General features: G+C 36.5%; 1 protein-coding gene across 4 annotated transcripts in view; it reads right to left on the reverse strand.

Moving 5' to 3' along the window:
• Positions 1–8,341: 8,341 nt before the first annotated feature.
• MSANTD1 (Myb/SANT DNA binding domain containing 1) overlaps positions 8,342–25,101 on the reverse strand; it is a 44,795-nt gene continuing 28,035 nt past the window's right edge. For all 4 annotated transcript variants that reach the window (XM_085309695.1, XM_085309697.1, XM_085309698.1 and 1 more), the window contains 2 exons: positions 18,317–18,601; positions 8,342–9,240 (listed from right to left, as the gene is read on the reverse strand). In XM_085309695.1, the coding sequence (XP_085165821.1) occupies positions 9,000–9,240; positions 18,317–18,601 (526 nt within the window). In that variant the 3' untranslated portion in view covers positions 8,342–8,999. The remainder of the gene's footprint in view (positions 9,241–18,316; positions 18,602–25,101) is intronic.

Genomic DNA, 25,101 nt, shown 5'->3' on the forward strand with positions numbered 1-25,101 from the left:
TGCACTTATTCTTAAATATGTGAGTGGTACCATTGCAAAATCTAAATTTTACAAGGTAAGCAGTCTAGAATATCTTTCTTTGCAAAAAATCAGGCACAGCAAGGCCACARTGCTGACTGGTCCTTTGGTCCAGTCTGCCATATAAATCCAGGCCCTCACTGCAATATAAATAAAAGTAGTATTGAAAGCAGTAATTACAACAGAATGTGCTCTATGAAAGAATTTTCCCAAATCATTTATATAGATCAAATAAAGCCTTTTGTTGTATACAAAAGTTGTGAGAAACACAAAATGTGAGAAAACACAGTTTCTCATCAAGCTCCATTTTTTTTGCCTTTGCCCTGGACTACATATGATTGCAGTTGGTGTCTTGGTATACCTTCAATGCTTATGAGCAGCCGCAACAAATAAAAACAAAACATCTATTTCAAGTATATCTATGTAAGCCTGTATCTGATTGATACATTTCTGTCAAGAACTAGAGACCAAAGAATTGGGTTTTGGTGTTACTGATGTCAGTGGAAACACAAACCTGTAACCCCCACCGTTTCATGTGGACAAAGAGGCACCATGTACCCTACATTCCTCAGTTCCTGAGGAACAGGAGTACCTTGTTGAGCCAGAATGATTTCAAAGATATTAATATCATATTGTGTCATAGACTCCTCYTCTTCTAATAGCTTTAAAATATATGCACAAAAAATGAGAAAAAAAAGATTCTTTTCTAGTATATTTCATTCTGTTTTCTGCTCAGAAGGGAGCAGTAACGCTCTTTGGGGCGTTACTGAAAGGTTTGCTTGTTTGTTTGTTTGCTTTTTCCTTTAGGCCTTGGAGCTTTATTCTTGCAATTCAAAATTGCCTGACTAATTATCCTGCCATGGCCTTGCTGCTTAAGTAGTGTCTTCAGTCCTGCTAGGCTGAAAGGTGAGAGTCACGTAGTGGCTGAATTTACATGTTTTGAAGATGTGCTGTGTATTTTTATTGCTGTAAGGAGAAGGGATTTCTCAGGCAGGTATTCCCTATGGCTTTAAGTACCATGCCAAAAAAAAAAGTCACGACAATGTCATACAGCAGTAGCTTCTCATGAAAGGAGCAAGTTCCATCCTTGCATYGTAGAAGTCTATGAAATTAGAATCATAAGTGACATCTCCCAATGCTCTACTCCCATCTCCCTTTTCTTTTTTATCTTTTGTATGTGTGTGTGTGTTAGTGTCTTTGAAACCATTTTCAGTGTGATTCTCAAGTACACACCACACATTGGTGACATACCAGGACTCTGCTACCTAAATTTATTCCTAAGCACAAATCTCAGTATAGAAGTGTCTATTATATCCCTAAACTGCAAGGAAAACATGCTMAGAGTTCTTCGAGCTCCAAAAAGCTTCCATGAAAAGAAACGTAAGTGAGAATGAGCACCTGAGGCACTAAGCAGGTGACATCAGTAATYGGCAGAGTAAGTGATTTTGCATATTCCCATTTGATTCCCATAGGCTGTAGTTCCAGGATGAACTATGAAGCATCAAAGTGAGGAAAAGACCCCCTCCACTTCCAGCTGTTAACCTTGGAATCAGAAAACACATTTTACATCCTCCCCACCTGGGAGGTGACAAGCTCAAGTCCAAACATTTTACTATTTCCTCATCCAAGCATTTTATCTCCAAACTTTGAGAACAAGAGGTCCTTCTGGACCAAGTCTGTCTTTAGGATACCTGCCAAAGGCACTCTTCATCACATGGTAAGYTCTTATGAAATTCATCTGGGAAGGCACAACACAGTGGCAGTGACATTAAGCCCACCCTGGCAGGTCTTTTATTTGGTGTGAAGAGCTTCTGTGCCTAATCATGTGGAATTAGAAGGTTCTGCCCTTGCTTTTGAATCTGACCTAACTCAGGCTGACTTCAACTTCATCCACTTTGTAACTAGATTCTAAATGAACTTTTAGAATGACAATAAATGGATTTCTCCATTAGGTGCATTTGTTAAGAGTAATTTTGGCCTTGCCTGTGTATGTGGATACCTTTTTAGTACCCTCAGCATAGCTTCTTAAGGTTAATCTGAGGACTAGGTTAAGGTCTTCCCTTCTATTAAAATTTCTATTCCACAGTAAAACTTCAATCTCATACTTACATATTAGATGGATTAGCTCTTTGAATTTAGGACAAATTAATTATTTCTTCACCTCTTTCTTTAAGGATACATTTATGGTGGCTATTATATGAGCCTAGAGAGCTAGAGAAATCCAGGTGTAGATGGCTGATCCTGCATAACCATCCTTTCCTTGATAAAAGACTCGCTCCAAATTCTTGCCTATCGATCATAACATCCTAGTTTAATCTGAAATAGATTAGCCTATGCTTTTTTCTTAAGCTTTATTTTTCTTAAGTCTAAACCTGAAGCATGCCTACATATCTTGCATACTTCATTTTCATTTGCAGAGGACAAGACAAGATCACAAGATCAGTTGTGTCAACATCTAAGAGATTCACAGATGCAGCCATATCTAGAGACAGATGGCTGACTGTAAGGACTATCAGAGAGGAATTTTCCCTTGAGCACTGAGGAACACTGCACCAGTGTTAGGGAACTTGAACTTTCCACTAGGCACCGTGCCTTTTGTGAAGTTTCTGCATGTGGGCTAATYTTGTTTTTAACTGAAGATTCTCGTATCTTTCTGTAAAAAAACTATGATGTGCATGGGATATTGCATGGAATTGTTCATTGCACAAATGAACACAGTCAGACATTCAAAGAAAAGGAAAGTTCATATAAGAATAAAGTTCATATAAGATATATTGTACATTCTTTAACATCCTTCTTAGTCTGTTTTCTCGTGAGTCTGTAGGAGTTCCTGAGATTCTGAGAGTGAAGAGCAATACACGGGTGTAGGCACAAACTGTCTAGAAAAGTCAACACATGAAAGGAGCTGCATGCTTTTTTTAATTACTGAGACAAAAATTTATCCATCTCCAGAGCATATGTAGTGTCACCATACATAYAGGCAACACATTTTTAAAGGCTCCAGCAATCTTCCTGCTCTATCATTTGGAATGAATGCATCTAAATTTMAGTTTGGGGCTTATTCCTATAAGTACATAAACCAAATCATATGAAGTCTTAACCAGCATGGAGATGTGAAACAAGAGCACAGATTCTGGTGTAATCTATGTTATGCCATTTCAACTATAGTGAAATTCAGTTGCAGTTCTTACTGAATATTAACTAATGTAAACCAGCTCTAAATGAGGTCAAATCCTTATATACAGGTGAAATGTACAGGTTTAAATCCTGTGTAGATAGTTTTATTTCTGTGACAGATTTAACAGTGGTATATTTCAGCTTTATCTGGTGAGCTATCACATTAAGCTAACCTAAAAAGCAGTATTTAAAGGTTTATTTATACCTGTTTAAATAACGTTAAAATTGTGCAAGTTTATAWGTCCATAAAGCAGACTGTATTTGATTTAATTATGTTGAATTAAAGATAAATGATAGTTAAACCTGGGGGGGGATGAGAATCGCTGATAGTTTTTAAAGTAGTTTTAATCAATTTTTAAAATATGTTTACTTTGCAATTCATACAAAAATTATATTCCTCTAGCCTGCCTCAGTGAAACAGGCCTACTGTAAGCTGTTGTAAGTACTCCTCGACAATTAAGTATGTAGCAAATTTTATACCTTTAACTGTATGCACCAATTCGTTTCTTCTTTTTACAATGTATACCAACCCAAAACTTACCACTAAGGTAAAACATAAGATTAGGAATTTGGAATTCTGATTGAAAACGTTATAGGAAGATTTAAAAATCCAAATTCAAAACTTTTCACATTTTAAAAATTTTTAGAAATAATTGCCAAATTTTGAAAACCCAATGGAAGAAGTATATCTTAGGAAAAGAGAATTTAAAGTGAATTATAAAAAGGATTAATTGCAGATGATTGAAGGCAGTTAAGGCAGTTACTTTTGTATGAGCTACTTTCTATTTCTTTAAAAAAATAGTTCTAGTGCTGAACAATAGATCTGGATTTCAAGCACACCCTTCACTACATAGCAAGTATCTTAAGAAGACATAACTTTCAACCAGGATCAAACTCTGACCCTATTTTTGGTAATTAGAGAGTTACAGATAACTGGTTATTGTTCACCATAGATGGCCGATCTGATTTTCAAAGAATATACCTGAAATTAATCGTCCTCATTAGGAATGTGTTTCAATAAAACAGTTAAAAATAATCAGGAGGCAAATGAAAAATTTCCAACCTGAAAAATTGTGCATAAAATCACAATTTCACCCCCAAAATGGCAATGTATTTTAAATGTTTCTGTATAAAACACTAAAAAAAGATCAATACAAAATTTTAATGATGTAGTCTYAAGCTTGCACACACAGGAAGTATGCTACCCATAAAATTAGGGGAAATAGATTAGCAATCTAGATACCAGATGGTTGTATTTACTTGCTGACATAACACTACCAAATGTTCCTAAATTTATTTTTCAAAWTTTTCTTTCACATTATCATCATAGGAACTGATCCTGCAAGCATATACATACACATACACAGTTCAATAAATTTACTCATTGAGTAGTACTCATTTACTCATTGAGCAGTCCCATTGACTTTACTACAAGTGAAAACTACACCCAGGCTGCCATCTTAGGATACGTCTGCAGGGTTGTAAATTCTCTCTGCCTACATTGAATTGTGCAGACTAAATCTGGAAAAAAAAATAATAAAAAAATTGTGTTTGTGATTGCTGCTGTTTTCATACTTTGCAAAAGAGATGGCCATCTATGGAGGAAATAATAAAAAACATTCCATGTCCATGAATGCATTGCCTGTTTCCGTGTAAAACTCTTAAATTTGGCAGGGCCTGAAGTAGACTGAAATCTTAAAATGATGCACCAATTTAAAACCAAGGAGAAAAAAATAATACTGTTTGTTATTAACAAACTCTTTTAACCAGAAAATCATTACTATCAACACAAGATTATRCTTTATAATTATAATGGAATTCTCCTACAAATTACTTAATTTCACTTACTTAATTTGTGAAAAATGTATTTGCTTCCAAATATTTGTCCAGAGACATTATTCTCTGACGAGAGAGAAAAAGCCACTTCTTGCTATACACTATTTATAACTTGACTCACATATCTGTATGAGTGATTTCTAATCAAAATACACCCAATTTCACTTGCATCTTATTCGTCTCCATATCATAACTTTTCTCCTTCATCATCACACTTTTGCTTCCRTTTTCATTTTCCTATCTTTATAAATCTAGTGCTCCTTCTCTCCCCTGTAATTACTAGTTTTGATTAGGGCTAGTTTAGAGCCCCTTTATCCAACATATTTTTTTCCATCTTTCCTTCATCACCATCCCTTCTCAAGTGCTTGCATTTTTCCAAATATCTCATTTTCTCAGGTCTCCTCCGGTTCCTTTTCATTTTGTTTCATTCTGTTTTTACGTAACTTACAACATCACCTGCCTCCACACAGTGTATTTTCTCCCTTACTTATTTTTTCTATTTTTACCATCTGTGTGGGGGCATGTATATATATTTATATATATATATATATATATAAAACACAGGCTCTTAATTTACTGAAAGTGATTTCATGCTGTGGTGACCCCATTACTCCCCTGAAATTAACAAGTTTGTTTTCCAGTGCTACAGTTTGTTGATCACACTTCCAGAAGCCGTGAGGGAGTTACTTGAATGTCATGGTTAGAGTGATAAACGTGGGTAACCTATGACGTGTTCTCCTCGAATACTTATTACGCTCTCAGCTCCTTACACAGATACAGAAACAGTGTCTCAGTCTTGCAAAACCRGGAGTTCTACCAAGCATTTCAATTCAAGGAAGGTGTTTCAAGTTATAATTGGTCTGAACATTTCAAATATTCAGATATCTTTACCAGCAGCCAGCTGTCTCATATAGATGAGATACATTCCTACCTTCAATAACAAAACTAGAAAAATTACTCAATTTTTTCAAGTGTCCAGCCACTACTAAGACAAAATGAACAGCAGCAAAAAGAAACTATGTTTAGGCAAGAATTTTTCAATCTGTTGTCAAAAAAAAAAACATTAGAAATATTCTAATGCATGTGAAACTAGTTATATTTGTTTACAGAAGTACTTTGTTCACCCTCTGGACAAGACTATAACACAGATAATCTGGAAGGGTCGAAATAAAGCCTTTTGTTAAAGAGATGAGGTTTTTAAAAATGGAACTATTAAAAAATATCTTTTTATGTAGAAATAAAATCTCTCAGCCTGCAAACAAATGCTACTTCCTTTAATGCAGTTATRTAAGACAATGTTCAGAGTGTAACCTCGAATACTATATGTTATTCTGGTCGTTCATCTTTAAGAAGAATGAACTGAAAAGAGGAAAAACTAGCAAAACAGTCAACAGATTAATCCCTACCTTCTAACAGAAAACTAAAAACATTACTCTTCACAGCATGGATTCTCAGGGGTAAACACTGGAGAAGCACCTAAATCACAGTGTTGACACAAGACCAAACAGATGTAAATGAACCATGAGTAAACTAAGAAACAATCTTCTAAATTCCAACTTAGCCATTTGTAATGCAGCTCTCCTCATAATTCTGGGGACAAAACACTCACGTTAAGATGAAATTCCATACATTTAGTAAAGGGATTATGTGACATGGTTGCTTGTAGTAGCAGGCAAGGAAGGAGGAGATTTCTTGCATTCCTGTGCCTATACAACTATGGAATTATAATTCTCATAGTAAGCAAGGAGAGGGGCTATGTCCTCTGCTGCACAGGTTGCCATTGTTATTGCACATGATTGGATTTAATTACTATAAGGTTAAAGTAGATAATATGAGTAAATGTTAATTCCTGTGGAGTCAAGGGAGAGTTTCTTTTTACAAAAACAAGTGTCAGGAAGCAGTACAGCATGGATAGGTCAGCCTACCTGAATCTGTAACATCTCTACATTTGGAATGAGCCAAACACTTTTAAAAAAGCACAAAACACACATTCCCTCCCTCACAGATACATGTATGATAATGTTCTTAAAAGTATACTGATCACCTATATGACCCTAGGAACAATCTTGCTTTCAAAAGCAGTTCTGCAGGCATACAGGTTATGAGGTTTCATTATTCTTTTTCAGATGGAACTAATTCAATCTATATACAAAAATGTATTTGGAATTTCACTTTTGCTAAATGTCAACCATATAATTTTGCAAAAATCAGGCCAGACTGGCCAGAGTGCCCTTTCTCAGTACCCAATCACCATAGTAAAGGTGCGAAAGAAGAATTATTTCATTTATTCTTGAGCAACCACCATTTTCTTCAGGTTCAGTCTTCTACTGCATTTGCATTACCTTGTTATCATGATTTAAACTCTGTAAGAAGGGGTAGCATTTACATACATTTTTTTTTATAGCTGTGTCATGCTTAATCTTCATACATAAAGGATCTTCTTCTTCTAAGGAATATTTTCACATACTATTARTTTGCTTGGTGAGGATAACCTCTATCTTATTCACTAGGCATAATTACAAATTAATTGGTCAGGCCTGGGTTTTAAAATAGCTAACATTAATTTAAATAACAATATGTTAAGCTATAAGAAAAATACAAGCAACTTCAAAAACAAAGATTCAAGAGGAGATATTGTTTAATGGTGAGAATGGAAAATGGCCTGAGTTCCTGCTACTAACATTAATTCTTCTATATCTGAATCTAATCTTGGGTACTCAATATTTCAACTACAGTGAAAGCAGGAGAAATGTGCTTTTCAAAGAGTAAACAAAAAAAATGGTGTATATGAAATTCAACTGATGAATTTCTGAATTTATGTTCAAGGTTATTTCAGTATCATTTTTCATTATTGCTAGTAATTCATCTTAACCACTTAAATATAATCCTTTATGCCTTCAGCTCCCTCTTGTGGTTTATCAGTGTTGATCTGCTTTACTGACCACTGCTTAAAACATCTACTTGCCCACCAAAGTTGTTCCATCAGCAAATACTGGTATGTAGAGGTGCTGAACAGCCTCCTAAGATCTATCTATATATTTGGGGGAATTAATACAGGAAATATTTACACTGCACTTAAGATTTTAAAACTTGGAACTTGGTTATCTCTCCAAATATTTTGCATTGTCCCCAAGCATACTGTCTGCCCAGCAATAATAAATAAGCTTCTTCTTTTTCTTTATTTCATTTGAGATATATATATATATATATATAAAGTATATACACACATTACAATATTCTTCTTCTGTGATAGAGAATAAATGAGAGTTTTCATTGCTGGTTGTTCATTAAGTCAACAGATTCCAGTTAATAATGAAAAAATTATACATTTAATATCAAAAGCAACTTCAAGTATCTTCTATACATTTTAGTATTCAGTATATAGTAAGGTTGGTTTGGTTTTTTTTTTTATTATTATCAAAAGTGTGTTTTTACCATAATATCTTAGAGTACTATCCACATCAGGCATGGAGTTTAAACTGCTGCATCTCGTGGTCCCAAGTAGCTCTTCACAAGAACCAAAGGTCACTTGTACAATCACTGTATATGTTTCAAAACAGGGTTTACTCTTCAGCAAAGTCAGGATGTAATTAGCATGTTTAGAAATACACTATTTTGTTCTCCTACAACAGGTCAGGCTGCAGTCCTTGATGTGAAGCAACATACAGCACTGCTGTTTGTAAAACTACCTGACCTAGGCATAAATAGTACTGAAAAAAGTTCCCAGAGCTATTCATTCCTTAGCCTTTCTGTATAAAAATACTTCAACTTAGGCATTTATTGCACTAGTTTTTTCATACTGAATAGCTCTCACTCTGTATTATCTCTTCTCTTTGCTTAACTATGATTACACTAAGATTTTAATTTCCATGGAAAACCTGGGAATGGGGCAATAGACACACATAAGGTGTGCAAAAAAGGGATGTCTATAATATCAGTAATAATCTCAGAGGCATTCACAAAGGAAACTAAACATTAGATTTGGAGATCATTTTCTCCAGTAGATTCATCATTCTCTCCTGTAGCTGTAAGCTTTGAACTTGAATGATATTTTGCTGATCCAGAATCCTGCGCACTTCTCTACAGGTTTCTTCCATAGCTCTACTTAACTTCTTCTGTTCTTCCAACATGGCCTCCATTAATTTTAGCTTCTTCTTTTGGAAGCTGCAGCTTTGCATTTTTCTTTTCTTGACTGGTCTTTCTTCAGCTCTGAAACACGAATATTTGTTATCCATTATACTCGTATTTACAAAAAAAAAAAAAAAAAGAGGACCTAAAACTGAAGCTATAACTAGGGCTGGTTTAAAAAAATGAATCATCCAATACATTCCATCTTGAAGTTCATGCCAAAATGTAAGTATTTACTATAGTACTGTATAGTGTATAGTAATGTACAGTTATTGACTGTAAAAACAATTTAATTTCATTTTTTAACAAGAATTTTTCCTGCAGAGTATGAAGCATAGTATTTTCTTTTTATTTTGGCATTTCTTACACATCAAGTTTAAAAGCTGTATTGAGAGAGATCTTTTGCTTATCTAGCTATTATATTTATTCCATTTTTTTAAAGCATTGCACCAGTGAGGCTGATCCTACTATGGCATACTAATCTTAGCATTTTCCCTTAAACAAAGGCAAAGCAGTTGTGCCAGCTACTTATTTATGTACTACAGCACAAAGCATTATAAACTATATACAAGTTGAGTAAGATACTGCTTGCAAGGTTCCTTTTTATCATATATGCTACAGGTTGATCACATTTCATATTTGATTTTACAGATATTTTGGGGTGGCAGTTTAAGAGCTTGCTTTTTCATCAAATACATTTACCAGAAATACAGAATAGTACATCTACAACCTTCTCATTTTTTGAGAAGCTGATCTCAAGATGTATTGTTCACGTGGCCATACCTGGGGTAACCGTACAACAGATGAACCCAGGACCGCAGGCATTTTACTGTAGCATAATCCATTGACACATCTGCACATTGCTTATTGACACAAAGCGTGCAAGTCAGAACATACTTGCGCGCGCACACACACACACACACAAGATCTGTTTCTCTTAACCTGTAATCTAAGAAAGAAGTATGCTATACAATGAAGGAGGAGAAGCAGCAGGTAGCAAGCAAACATGCATGTGAACTACACACCTAAAAAAGCCTTCAGTTACAGATAGGTAATTTGTTTTTCTATCTTAAGAGTGACAGTCCGTTTGTGCAATCATTCTTTGAGTAGCTCCAAAATGAAGACCCTAAGATCAGAGGTATCCAGTGATGGGTCTCAAAGTCCCATTCAGGTAAACAGTGATCTCAGACATGTTCTGCCAAATGCAGCATCCTCTCTGGATGAAAGGCAATGAGACAATACAGTTATGAGTAGTGTGCCAGGTCAACAACCTGCAGGTGTCAGGACATCCTTGAATAAGGATATCAGCATAACCTGAACTCTTGTGGAATGTGTTTTAATTCTATGAAGAGGGGAGTGTGGAGGGATGTCACTCAGCTGTGGCAGATTTGTATCATAATTTCATGCACCATATCCTTCTTGGCAGGATTCAGTTGCTTTGTGCAACAGTTAACTGTGACATTCCAATCTCTCAGCAAGAGAAATAAACAATCCTAAGCACCTGAAAGACTTACTGCTGCAAATATAATGAAAAGACACAGTCCTTTTGACATTCAAGTGTGCAATAACCCAAAAAGGGTCAGTTCTATGAAAAGAAACACATGGATAAATTAAAATGCTATTAAAATCTTGGAGAAAGAAAGCTTAATCATTTGAACATGATGGCTAAATATGATAATCATCTTTAATTTCAGGCAAAGATGTGTGTCAAAAAAAATACATGTTGCTCTTTGCATAAACTGTGGCCCAAGCTTTCAGCTGGTCAGTGAGATTATCATTGTTGGACATCCTGAAAAAAATGGGTCTTGGCTGACATCAAATTCAGTTTTGCCCCATCAATTCAAAGGGCCAGGATTATTTGAAATGTGGTTCTCAAAGATGCTGACCAAGTGGAAAAGGTCTACAGCAGTCTAAGGACAACACAAGATCTGTTTATTCCAAGATTCCTGCCACTCCACTTGCAATGGTATTCTAGGAGACAGAGCAACAAACCAATCTGCTCTCTGAAATGTTGGCATCATTTCAGCCAAAATCACCTTCTGAACTTGATTTTTTTTCTGCATAGAGGCTCTAATTACCAGAAACTAGGCAAATCTCTATCCTCTGCACCATACAGTACTAGAAGGAAGCTGTGGTAAAACTCTCAACCCAAAACTGGTGAGCACTGGGACTTAGCACAATGAGGACATCTTGTCAGAGTAAGTCACTCTTTGGTGAGAGTGGTCCTTAATAAGGAATGAGAGAGAAAATCTGGGGCATGTCAAGAATACTGAGCTGCACTGAGCTCGTGAGCTTGTTCATAATTGTGACTACCACTTTTTTATTTCAATCGGGACAGAAAAAATGTGGGAAAAGGAAATGGAGTGATTTGGATTGAAAGATCTAAAAGGAGCCTTATTTTTCAGAGGAAAAAATAATTGATTAAAGGGTTGTCATAGAGTTCATACAGGAATGCAAGATGTTTTCTGTTTTTTCAATTAAACAGATGCAGCCCATCAAAAGTTATTACATATATAACAATAACTGTCTTGGACAGCTCCAGAGAGGAGAGAGAGGCAGAATGTCTGATGACAATGACAACTATCTGGGAAGCCACTTCAGCAGTATCTTCAGATATCTGTTGATATTTAGCAAGTATCCACTGACAAGTACTTGTTCAAAACTGGGTGGCAGCCATAGCACAGAGAAGTTCCCCCCAAAACCAGGGCACAAGTATTCTTTAAGGCCTCCTAAATACTCACTGTGTTTCTGTTTATAGTTGACATTACCAATCTTAATTGAAAAGAAATAACAATTTCAGACACCCCTGTCTTTGGTGTGCTCCCAATCTCATTTTTTCTGCAGTCATAGTGGCCATTAATGAGAGGGGAGGGTTTTAGTGATCACACATAAATCTGTAGTAAAGGCCTGGAATTTACAGTTATCTCTTCTCACAAGATAGCTCTTGAAAGAGATCTCTTGAGACGAGGTTGATGAAAGAAGGAATGAAGAATCTAAAGAGCATAATTTATGAGTATTAGAGCCCTGAGGGACATGGAACGATGCAAATGTCCAGTGATTCTTGAAGGAGTCACTTGAATCCTGAAGTGTTTCCTAAGATACTGTGCCATCTTTCTTGAGAAGTTGGAAGTCTCCTAGGTAGGGCCAGAGAGCACTCTCCAGTGTCAATATCTCTTTAGAGCAGAGAGGCTAGAGTGAAGCGGGGCTAGGAATACRGCACATAAGATTCAGCAATGAGCACTCCACCAGCATCAACATCCTGAAATAGTTTCAGCCAGGACTACTTCCAATTTGGCAGTCTCCGGGCACCAGCATAAGAAATGATCAAGGTCTGCTGTAGCAAACACCAGTCGGTTGTTGCTGATTTTCYACACTGCATTCTTGTGCAGCCTACACCTCTGTAATGATGAGGAGTGAACAAATCCTGACAGAGAGCACCCACATCCTCTGTGAAAGAAGCATCTCCTTTTTGCAAAGCCTAGTCTCTGAGGGTAGATTTTGAGGTCTGGAGGAAAGAGAGGTCTAGGAAATCCAGGACCTCAAAGACAATCTGCTGATACTCTTGGGAGGCCAKTGTCTACGACAAAGAGTCTCCAAGAGAACTGGCACTGGTGCTTCCCTGAGTGCTCAAGCAAAGAAAGCATGGAAGAGCTTTGGCACTGGGACTATGTTCCAAGCAGAACCTTGGAAAGCTATGTGCACACAAAGGTCCAAAACAGTGAAGAAAACCAAGAGATAAAAATGTCCCCCCTCACCTAGGAGGCTGAATAGAATTTACAGTGTATGCTGGCACCAGGCAGAACAAAGCAAAACCTCCAGATACTATTATGCAAAATCTCTTTGCTCTCAAATGCAAGTGCTATCTACTTATATAAATAGATCAGTTTAATTCACTGTTCAATTAAAAAGTTCCTCAGTTGATTACCTACAACTCACCAAGTAAGGCTCATATTTCAGGGATGTGTGTGAATAATTAATGAAACAGGAGTTAAATATAAAGAGTAATCATTTACCAGATGCATTACCTCCACAAAACTACACTGATAATTTTTCATTTCTGACTACTTCATGTCAAATGGGTCTCCAGCACTGTGAGTTTCTGCTCTCAGCTGCTAACCACTGTATCTGGCATGTTTGTACTTCTGTAGTTTTGTACAAATCTGAATAGCCCTCCATAACCTGTATCTTTAGGAAAAAGAATTTACAATGGTCTGGATATAAATAAATAGATAAATGAGATGATACAAATATCTTTAGAGTGTGAGGACTGAGAATCAGAGCAATTTGGATCTCCTGGTAAAAAGCACCTTGCTATGATAACAAGTCTGCATAATAGTTATGCACTATATAATGAGCATAACAAAGTTCAAATTTCTTTGTAACTACTGCCCATTCAGCCTTTGAATAGCCATTGCTTAATTTTAAAAAAGATTAAAAGTCTTGCCAAAACTATTACCTCCTGAATTAGCAACCACATCAGATTTTAAAGCAGTTCAAGTTCTATTACACAGTTCACATCTAGGTTAATTTATGTTACCTATTCTTACTGTTCCTGTGTGTGTAAACCTTCTGGTACCAAATAACTCAACCTATCTTTTAAAAAGTAAAGAATACTAAAAGACTATATGATCATGGTTTATAACTACCTCAAGACAAAAAGCACAAAATACTGATTACAGTGACAAGTTAATCTTTCAGAAGTTACTTCTGTTTACCTCAGTATATTCAAATTAGAAACAAGACACTGGTTTAAGCGAGGGATTAATCACTAAAACAGATTTCTATAGGGAAGCATGAATTCTCATTCTTCCAAGCACATCAGATCTAGACTGGATATCTAGGGGAAAATTTCCAGTGAACAAATCATAGGAAGAAAGAAGTGGAGGACACCATAGATACGGGGTTTCTGAGTGCAATAGTCCACTACTGAAGAGAACCATGTCGAAGAAATAAAATTTATATACTCCACATCAGAGTAATTGGATTCAATATGTGGATGGGGTTTAATAGAATTTCAGATTAGATGATACTGTCATCTTTACTATAATTTATCAATCTATGAATATAACTTTTTGTCCCTCTTTTCAGTATGATAGCAAAAGCAGAACAGATAAGATCTGAACCACATATACGAAGTCTGTATAAAGTTCTGTTACTACCTTGACAATAAAAAACAAGACAATAAATTAGTCCATAGGGTGGGGGAAAAAAAACTGATTTCAATTAGATAAAAAGTCATGTATAGTGCTGCCAGAAATTTTGGTTTATTTTTTTTTTAAGCTGCAGTACAAGACTCCATCACATTGCATTATATTACTGACAATAATTCTATTATTGTCACATGTTTTATGGGCACTGCAATACAATGAAAGCTTTGTTGAAGTCCAAGAGCAATGTTAGAACAATACTGAACTAATAGCAGATGCCCCATAAAAGGGAAATAAGGATTCTAAATGTTTTTCTCATCTGGAAATTGCAGTAAGAAAAAATAATTTGATCCTATGTTAACTGTAGTATCATTAACTAGAAAAAGGCAAGGTTTCTGCAAGAAGCTCCCAGACTCAAACTTCAAGTAAAATGCAAAGAAACCTAGTTTCAACTATTTTCAGCTTGATAATATGCATGTATTGATTGAAGTATAAATCTTGACATCTTTCTGTATCATGAAATCCAATCATTTATGTTCTAACTTATATACCTATGTAGTCTCCTGCTACATTCTGGGATACTATGAAAAATACAAAACTTACACTCAAAGGCTCAAGTTTTTAAAGGGACAAGAGTAAGATTTTCAGAAGTTTAAATATGACTCTAAAATACATATATATATGTAAATATATATACACACACACACAACATACACACACAGTTTGAGTTTTTTCACTGATCTATTGATGCCATAACATCATTTTTACTACTGGGAAAAAAAAATTGTGTATATTTGACTGATCTATGTATAATCTGTTTCATAGAAAAATAAGGAATATACAGTTGTAGAATCATAAAATCAGTAAGGTTGGAAGGGACCTCTGGAGACCATCTAGTCCAACCCCCCTGCTCAGCAGGGTCACCTAGAGCATGTTAGACAGGGTTGCATCCAGGCGGGCTGTGAAGATCTCCAGAGAAGGAGACTCCACCACCTCTCTGGGCAACCTGGTCCAGTGCTCCGTCACTCTCACAGGGAAGAAATTCCCCCTCACGGTCAGGCAGAACTTCCTGTGCTTCGGTTTCTGCCCATTGYCTCTTGTCCTGTCACACGGGACAACTGAAAAGAGTTTGTCCCCGTCCCCTTGACATCCTCCCTTCAGGTACTTGTACACATTGATMAGATCCCCCCTCAGTCTTCTCTTCCCCAGGCTGAAGAGGCCCAGCTCTCGCAGCCGTTCCTCATAGGGCAGGTGCTCCAGCCCTCTGATCATCCTTGTAGCCCTCTGCTGGTCTCTCTCCAGTAGCTCCCTGTCTCTCTTGTACTGTGTCCAGTTCTGGGCTCTCCAGTACTCGAGATRAGGCCTCCCCAGGGCTGAGTAGAGGGGCAGGATCACCTCCCTTGACCTACTGGCAACACTCTTCCTAATGCACCCCAGGATACCATTGGCCTTCTTGGCCACTATAAATGTAAATGCAYTATATTTTGCAAATAGATATATATGTATATTTTTCAAAATATTTGCTTTACATATAGCTGGAAAATACAAAAATTGAGGGGGAAATTGGGAATTTGATTTTTTTCAATTCAAAATCTCAGTATTATCTTTAGTTCCGTTTTTAGCCTATTGGACTATCAATGCAGTTTCTAGAGAAAAGGCATGTATAAAAAAACAAGATGGATCTAAATTTTGTATGCCAATTCTTTTCTCTGTGGTTGGTTATTTCAAAGTGTTTTTGATATATAGTACCACACACTAATTGCTTAAGCTGAAAATTGCTTCTCAACTCATAATTCCATTAGTAACCTCTAAAAGTAGTATCTTTCCTGTTTTATCATGTCAGCTACAAGTGATTTCAACCCATCTGATATCATTAGCAACTGCTGTATTTTGCTCTGGTCAAAAAAAGGATTCCCTACACTTCTCTGTTTCATCCAGCTGAACTAAACAGGTCAAAGTTGTACAAGCTTTTCAAGACCCACTATGACTATTTTAACACCTTTCTTTTCCTCCTCCAGATACAAGCCCAATTAATGTCACAAGTACCTGCACATTTTTAATCGTATCATGTCACTCATCTGATACGTTATATTAATCTCTCAAGTRGTGGCTATAGATCACTAGATCACTTTTTTTTTTCTTTTTTAGCACAAATACACAACTGCATTTGAACTGACAAATATAAACATATCTTGCAGTTAAATGAGATTCACAATATTGCATTATGTAAAATTCTTTTATAACCACAGTAAACAATGATATGATCAGAGCATGGCTGCATTAATATTTGGGGAGTAACGTATTACAGAGGCTGTACTGTGCACACAGTTGACCTGCCTTTCCCTCCCCATCACAAACCTAGTTTCACAGACGTCCTTCCTGGACAACGGCACCACTGTGTCCTGAACTACAACAAGGACAGCACGTCATTACCTGCCATATTGATTTGCAGCCTGTTCAAAGCCAGTCCATGTCATTAAAGAGTAGATTTAAATGGTGTGGAGTTTCCAAACTGTCCAAGTTCAAATACTTTTGAATACTTTTGAAACAGGTTAGGTAATTACTTTGGATGAAGTAGAAATCACTGAACCTGAAGTTGGCTAAAATTCATTATAGCCTAAAATTTTCAGAACTTATTACACTGAAGAGAATTCAGTTAGAGTGGTTTAAGCCTACTTTATCTACAAACAAGTAAACACAATGGATACACATTTGTGGTTGGATACACATTTGTGGTTGATTAGCTTGACTTCTGTGATGGCTTGTCCACATCTTGTAATGAAACCTAGTGTGGAGACCTCTCTCCTCCCGCCTCCTACTCATCACCACCAGTGTTGACCTGGAGTTGTCCCTAAACTGAGGTAACTTACTTTTTAAAATTATATTAATTATGTTACCAAATGGTCTAGTGAATAAATATACTTCATGTTTATAAAAAAAGTGATGTTTAAATTAAATATTAAATAATATTATCAGAAATAAAATGCTGATTTTGGAAAAAAAAAGTCCTTGCATAAGAAATGTGGTCTTGGAGTTTACAGATACTAAATCAATATAGATTATATATTAGAGATATCAACTACTTAATATGAACTATGATTTAAAAAATTGTTGCTTGTGAACAAAAAGGCTGTTACATTTCAAGAATTAGTCACAAGAATAGATACCGAGGTACCAAAAATATGCAGAAAATTATGGTTTTAAAATTATCAGCTATTTGAATGTAATTTCTTTGAACCACTGAATGAATTTATCCTGGTTTTACTCATCCAATAGTAGGCCTGGAAATCAATAATCCAAACTTGTTTGGTTGGTTCTTCTTGTAGCTGAACAGTTTCTCAGTTGCATGACTGGCAGATAATTTTGCTGTCATAGTTAAAGCCTCATAGACCTATGATAGGTATCTCAAGGATAAACTTTTTTTTCCTGACAGAAAATTGTAATCAAGTCTTATTTCTACAATACTTTGGATGAAAAATGAGACCAGTAAAGTCTAAATTTTGCATCAACTGTACAACCTTGCCTTTTGTTAAAATTGCGCTTCCCAGAGAATTCTGACCTTATCAAAAAAGGAAACACAAATTTGCATTCTCAAATTAACCTTTACTTTGAAAAAGTGACATCCTCAATTATATTTAAAATTACTGTAATGTACTCTCAAACTGTGTAAGTACCATAGTTTCAATGTCTTCAGAAATACTTAGTTTTCATCTTTTCACCATTTTAATAACAGCTGAATACTCTGCCTCATGTGATCAGTGACATGCATGCAGAATTTCAGCAATAATATATGACCTTTAGCCCAGTCTTTCTACTGTCTTCCAGTCTCTTGTGAAGGAAGCAAATGCCCCAGTTTAGCAGAATTGCTGAGACTGGAGAATTTATCTCATTTGTGATTTACAGAAAAGCTGCAACAGTCATCAGAGAGAAATGTTCTAGGAACTTCCTTTTATATAGCAGATCTGGTTCATTCTGTGAAATGTAAGAAAGGAAAAAGAATTAAATGCTACCTCAACTTGTAAGACAGTAAGCTGGATGAGCTCTSTGAATGTTCATCTTCAAAGCACTCTTCCCTTCCTTCATATGTAAACTGGTTATATGGCAAGTACAAAGGTGTAGACTTAGCTGATGGAGACTGTGAGGCCTCTGTCTGTGATGTAGAAGGACCTGGCTGCTGATTTTCATGCATTTTCACATCGCTGTGGTCTGTCACTTTGGATAAGATCCTATCAATGGTTTTGTAGTAAGGCCAGTCAGGTGCAACTGTTTCACTGTCAGTCATGCATTTTAATTTCCTGTAAGAAAAGGCACACAACATTAATGCTTGTTTTCCTTTAAGAGTCATTACCCTACTTATACTACTGTATTAAAACACTTGCTCTGGTAACATTTGGGAGTCAATTTGAAAACTGTTAATGAGAACAAAATCAGACTTTTTTTTCTTTAACTGTCCGGTGAAGCCATTAAGTTTCTTCTCCTAGTATTAACTTGTGATAAAAAGATGCATGTTACCCCAATGAGAGTCAATAAAAATAAAGAACACTACAACTTCTAGGGGGAAGGGGAATATGTTTAAATAGTACAACCACATTAATCATATAATAATTTTTCTTTCTCTTACACATGGCCATACTAACCAATCTGACAGAGGTCCCTGACAGTGCACTAAAACAACCAGAGCAGGGAACACATTGCTGCCTTTATCAAACTGAATAGTTATGGTAAATCATGTCCTTCTATGTGTTGAGGAACAAATATTTATTTTCTATTATGAATACAAGTGTCTATAAATAGAATTAATATCCTTTTCCTAATATATCCTGAAAACTCTGAATTGCCCTGGTGAACATCTAGTGACAACCATAAGATGTAGCTTTCCATATATCTGTTANAAAAAAAAAAAAAAAAAAAAAAAAAAAAAAAAAAAAAAAAAAAAAAAAAAAAAAAAAAAAAAAAAAGCAAAACCAGTTAATAATGCATTATAAACAGCATGTATTAAAACACTATAGTGAAAGGAATTTCATTAGCCATGACGTTGTCCTTCACATGCATCTTATTATAAGATCTATTACTCAGTCCTAACACAAAGCTCACCCCCAGGCCGCTTGCTTTGCTTGGTAACAATGTTATTTGTTTTTACTGAGAAACATAAAACCGAGGTGTATAGGTAAGTTATGCATCTCAAAGAAAATTCATTTCTAAACAGAGTCCCAACTTTCTTTTCATTTGCCTTTCTCAGTTGGGATCTTGTTACTCTACATCAAAGAGCAGCAAGGGAACAAAACAGGAAAGGCAAGACAAATGCTTCATTTCTATAAGCTAGACATTCAAATCAACAGCTGAACCAAATCCTGATTCTCTTAGGTAGGAAGAGGTTTCTATTTGCAGAAAAAAGGGGTAAGAGCTATTCTTGGGCACCTGGCCCAYCTCCTTTTCTTGAAGCATTTCACACACTTTTCCTCCTCAGAATCCATCCTGCCCACACTGGCCCTGCAAAGGATAGAATTAAATAACATGTAAACATGCTAAATAAGGTGCTAAACTTAAAAGAGAGAACTTGAAGTTCTTCCTTGTAAACAGCTCTCACGCTAGAGTAAGAGTAAATCCACCACTGAGGAAAAAAAGCAAAAAAAGATTTGCTTAGACTTTAAAGCAGTTTAAGGATTCTTCTTTCTTTCTTGTACTTCCAAGGTATGATGAGCTTTTCCAGCTATTTGGAAATGCACATCATAGTCCTGCATAGCAAAGCCTCCACAGCCATCTGTATTTTTAAGCCCTCTATGCATTCAAAATTTTAATTTCATACATGTTTCACAACCTGCTGCTGCAATTTCATAGTCAGAAAATATCTAGTGCAACCTACATATGAATACATATCCATCAAGCATGGATACAAAACAGCTAAGATACTTAACAGCAACTATCATTTAATATTGATTATTTTTAAATTGTTTAAGCTGTTTGCATTAAAAGCCTATCAATTATACCACTACAAACTACAAGCCAAATCCACATTTCACATTGTTTTGTCCATCTTCACCCCTGATATATTTGARCAACGTTTTACAATGTTATCATCCTCAGCTGTTCGTTACAATGCAGTCGGTCATTCCCACAGATGAGACAGAAAAAAACCACGCGTGAGCACTTCTCAGCTGTGCCACCACAAAGTGCAGCAGCTGTCAACTTCACCAGACCTGCTTTGAGCCTTGAGAGCTGCAAGACATTGTGCCAAAGAGGATGGATAAAGCTCAGACATGCTGTTTTGCTGACTCCACGCAGGGGCACACTGCTTTCTCACATCTAGCCTGCTGTCAACCAGGACCTCCAGGTTGTCATCAACAGAGCTGCTACCCAGCTAGTCACACAATGTAGGGTATTTGACTGCCTCCGGTGCAGGACTTTGCATTTTTCCATGTTGAATTTCACATCAGCCCGTTCCCCCCACCTCCCTAGGTCCCTCTGGATGGCAGTCTTGCCCTCGTGTGTACCGACTGCCCCCTCTAGCTTGGAGTCATCCATAAAATATTGAGAGTGCATTCCATCTCCTCCTTCAGGTCACTGATAAGATATTAAACAGGACAGGTCCCGGTATAGACCCTTGCAGTCCTCTGCTTGCAACAAGCCTCCAGGTAGAGTATAAGCCATCAGCTATTAACACTTTGAACCCAGTGATCCAGCCAGTTTTTCACACATCTTGTAGTCTATCCATCTGGAATGTAATATCCCAACTTGGGATAATGGATGCTCTGGGAAAAGCGTCAAAATGCTTCCTACTGTCAAGCTAGACGACACCCACTGCTCTCCCCTCATCCACATATCTAGCCATTTATTCACAGAAGGCAATCAGGTTGGTCAGGTATGATTTACTCTTGGTAAATCCCTCTTGGCTATCCCAAACCTCCACCAAGATGGCTTGCTCTATGACCTTCCCAGGAGCTAAAGGGAAGCTGATCACCCTGTAATTCCCGGGGGCATCCTTCTTGCCTTTTTGAAGATGGGTGCAACACTGGCCTTTCTTCAGTCATCCGGGACCTCCCTCAATCTTTATGACTTTTCAAAGTTGATTTCTGACTCAATTCTCTTCCACTACTGATAGTTTCTCTATTCCTTGAACCCTATTCTAGGAGCAAAAGCTTGGGAGACCTGGTCAGTGAAAACCTACACAAAGAAGGCACTGAATATCCTTAGCCTTATTATTTGCAGCTGAAGTCACCCACCCCATTCAGCAGGAGGCCCACATTTTCCACGTTTATTCTTTTACTGCAAATGTAACGCTAGAAATGTAGCAGTAAGCAATTGCTACTAAGAGAATATGTKGTCTAAGTCCCAAACAAAGGCAGCTTCAAGTAGTATTACCTTGCTTTGAATCATGGATGGTGTGATAACGACCATTCTGAACACATTAATTTTCGAGTGATAATTTTTCAGTAGAATAGTACTCAAATTACTCTCCCTTAGCATTGTCTATTATATCATTCTTAGCTAAATGTTGACATCTTTAGCAAATTTTTCAAGGGTAGGTATTTTGTCTGAATAGGCCAGTACTTTGTTTTTTATGTTTGAGCTCAGACACATACCTGAACCTCCACTTGTGACAAAACTATCATACCTACACAGCTCTAGGATTGCAGCTGTACAAAACCAGACATCTCTCTGGCTCTAAATGCATTGTATGGATACCAGTTCTTCCACTTCTAACTTCTTAACACAGCCCTAGGGTAAGAAAAGAGGTCACTGCCACAAGGTGGGCAGGAGAACTTTGTTAGCTTAAAAGCAGGGCCAGCAGCAACTATCTACTTGTACTGAGTTTGGCTCATATATAAAGAGAAAGGGATGAAAAAGATGGAGAGACCAGAAGATAAGGAGAAAAGGAGTTGTCATTACTCTGGAAAAGGAGCAGGAACACCGCAGCTGGAGGGAAGCAGAGTACGTTCACTGGAATACTGGTGGTGTTTCACCTTTCTGGTAATAAAAAAATCAGATAGCTAATTTGGTAATATTGATATCAAATCTCTCACTAATTTGAAAGTGTTTTTTTTTCTGAAAATGCCAGAGGAGTTCAGGAAACTTAGCAAGATAGCTGAGATTTTCTGCCTGTAAGCAAAAGCCCAGTAGAGCCGAACATAAGTCAGAAACAAAGATGATTTCACTTAACTCAGTCATTGTAAATCACAGCAGGTTGTTAGCTGTATCCAATATGTAAAGGATTGTTCTACCTTTTTTTTCTTAATGAAAAATGAAGAAGTTCATAAAGAAATAGGACAATAGTAAGGCCAGGACACAAAAGTTACGAGAGATGAAGATGAGCCTAACATTCAATACTGATCAATGCTGAGTGAGTGAGCCTGGCAGAGAAAGTAAGGAGGAAACAGGGGTAAGAAAGAAAGTTTCCAAACCTGCAGAATAAGTTCATGCTGATTTTATTCAGCATTGTAGTTCTGTTGTTGTTTCATGAGGCTCTATTAAATTCTACTCAGAGCACAGGCAACTGAGAACTGTCTCTAAATACCCAGGGATCAAAGTTGAGTTTCCACTGGACAAACATCTGAAGTATGAAAAACAGTTACTCACTGAATCTGAAATGCAGTTGCTCATCTTGCTGTGGAGAAGTGAATAAATTAATGGGCTTTGAGATCCTACTGCCAAAACATACTACTGAATGGACTGAAACACCAGCTGAGTAATTTGCTGACATTGATTTTTTTCAGACTTTATCTCCGTGCCTATTAATCCACCTTCTAAAATAAAATCATTAGAGCATTATATTCTAGAGAGATTTTTAAAATCATGATTTAGCCAGTAAAAACATGCAATCTGTAACTTACTTTTTCTCTCTTTGCTCAACACACTATTGCTTTTTATTATTATTATTAGTACTACAGTATTTGATATTACTACTTCTCTTAAGGAACTGATACAAGATTCATCTCCTGAGGTTTCTGAGAAAAGCTTTCAAAATAAATAATAAATAACAACTGTTTGTGAACCAATCAATGGTGAGGGAAAGAAAGATGTATGAAAGTACAGTACTTAAGTTGTGCATCTGCTATAAATTATTGAAATTGGAGAGAAAGCTGGTAAAATATTCAAATTTAACTTTCTGCTGTAATTTGGCTGCACTTATCTTTGATCATTTGCTGTAGCAAAGGTCAAATATTCCAGTTGCTTAATGTCATAGAATATAGCAACGAATTACACAAGCAACAGTGTTTAATTGCTCTCATGTACACATGAAAATAAAAAAATTAGACTAATCTTTTATTCAAATCATGAGACTGATTCAAATTTACCAATCATGAACATTAATTGACTGTGATTCAAATCAAAAAGCAACAGCTGCATCCTGTTTCCTACGCTTTGGGGAGGGTGATATTTTTGAAATAATAAATTTGCATTTACACAGTTCTTATTTTTAAACATCAGAAGGAATCAGTCAAAACTACAGACCACTGTGCAACCTCTACAAATTCCGTATTATTTTTACAAGCCAGTGCATATTATGTCAGTAGTAATATAATAACAACAGATACACTACACCATTACACACTAAGATCAGTGTATTAGCAGTGACAGGRAAGTGCTTTCTTTTAGAGGGACTAATTATAGAGCTGTATGTGCTGCATGCCCCAAGTAGCCCACATAATAGGAAGAATTCAGCACATGCTCTAAGCGATGCTAAACTGCAAGAGGTGGCACACAAATCTAAGCAATACTTTTGATGCCCAGCGCATCGGAGAGCTTAACTTTGAACTCCAGCAGGCTTGACTCAGCCCTTCCTCCTTCCGAGGCAGATAAATAGGGAGTTCATGCAGCTCACTACACAAGTGTCTTTAAAACTGAACATTAAATCCTGGTGGCTGATCTGTCCACAATAGCTAGTTCAAATTCCTCTGCAGTTCCTGAAAGTACAATTTTATCCCAATGAACCTGCAAAAATTTCTCTGCCATCTATGGCCCTGTGCGGAGTTTTCTACCCAGCCAAGACAACTATTTTCCACAATGGACGAAATGGTCCTTCAACATACTGCAACCCCACTAAGAGTTACTTTAGTGCATGATATATTTTGCCCTGAAATAGTCTCCTCCAAATGCACTCGGACTATTTTTAATAATGCAGGGGAACACAGGAGCTGCTGCTAGATCAGCCCAGTGTTCCCACCGTCCGGTGGTCTCTCTTCTGACAAAGGGTGATACTAAATACTTCAAGAAATGTTTTGATGGACTGTTTTAGAACAATTCTCCCATAATGATGGCTGCTTCTTATTCCATTGCCAGCAAGTAATAACCCTGAAACCCATTGTCTTTTATAACTGTGTCTAATTTGAAGACAAACAAAGTCTGCATTTTTATTTAATAAACATCTGATCCTTAGGGTTTTTTTTTTTAAAAAAAAAAAAGAAAATGTTACTCTCTTGGTCTCAGTGATTTTCAGTGGTAATGAGTTTCACATGCTGATTATGCAGTGTAATACAAATTTATGTGACTTTAGTTTTACATTTCTTGCCTTGCAATTTCAGTAAGTAACTTCTTGTATTATGGCAAGAGGAACACCTGCTTTATAGTCTCAAAATCAGTATTGTATGTTTTTATGCACCCCTAGGATTCCTTTTTATTTACTTGCTTTCTTTCCAAAAAAGCCAAACTTTTCCATTTCTCTTAATAAGGAAAGATTTTTACCCCTCATCCTAATCATGTTTTCTAAACATCTCTTTCTATTGTCATCTCTTCGAAATATAGGGCAGTCAGAAACAAACACAGAATTCAAGGAGGAAATAATGACATAAAATAGGTT

Source organism: Rhea americana, unplaced genomic scaffold (assembly GCF_003343005.1).
Source record: "Rhea americana isolate MKP2758 unplaced genomic scaffold, rheAme1 scaffold_30, whole genome shotgun sequence".
Lineage (NCBI taxonomy): Eukaryota > Metazoa > Chordata > Aves > Rheiformes > Rheidae > Rhea > Rhea americana.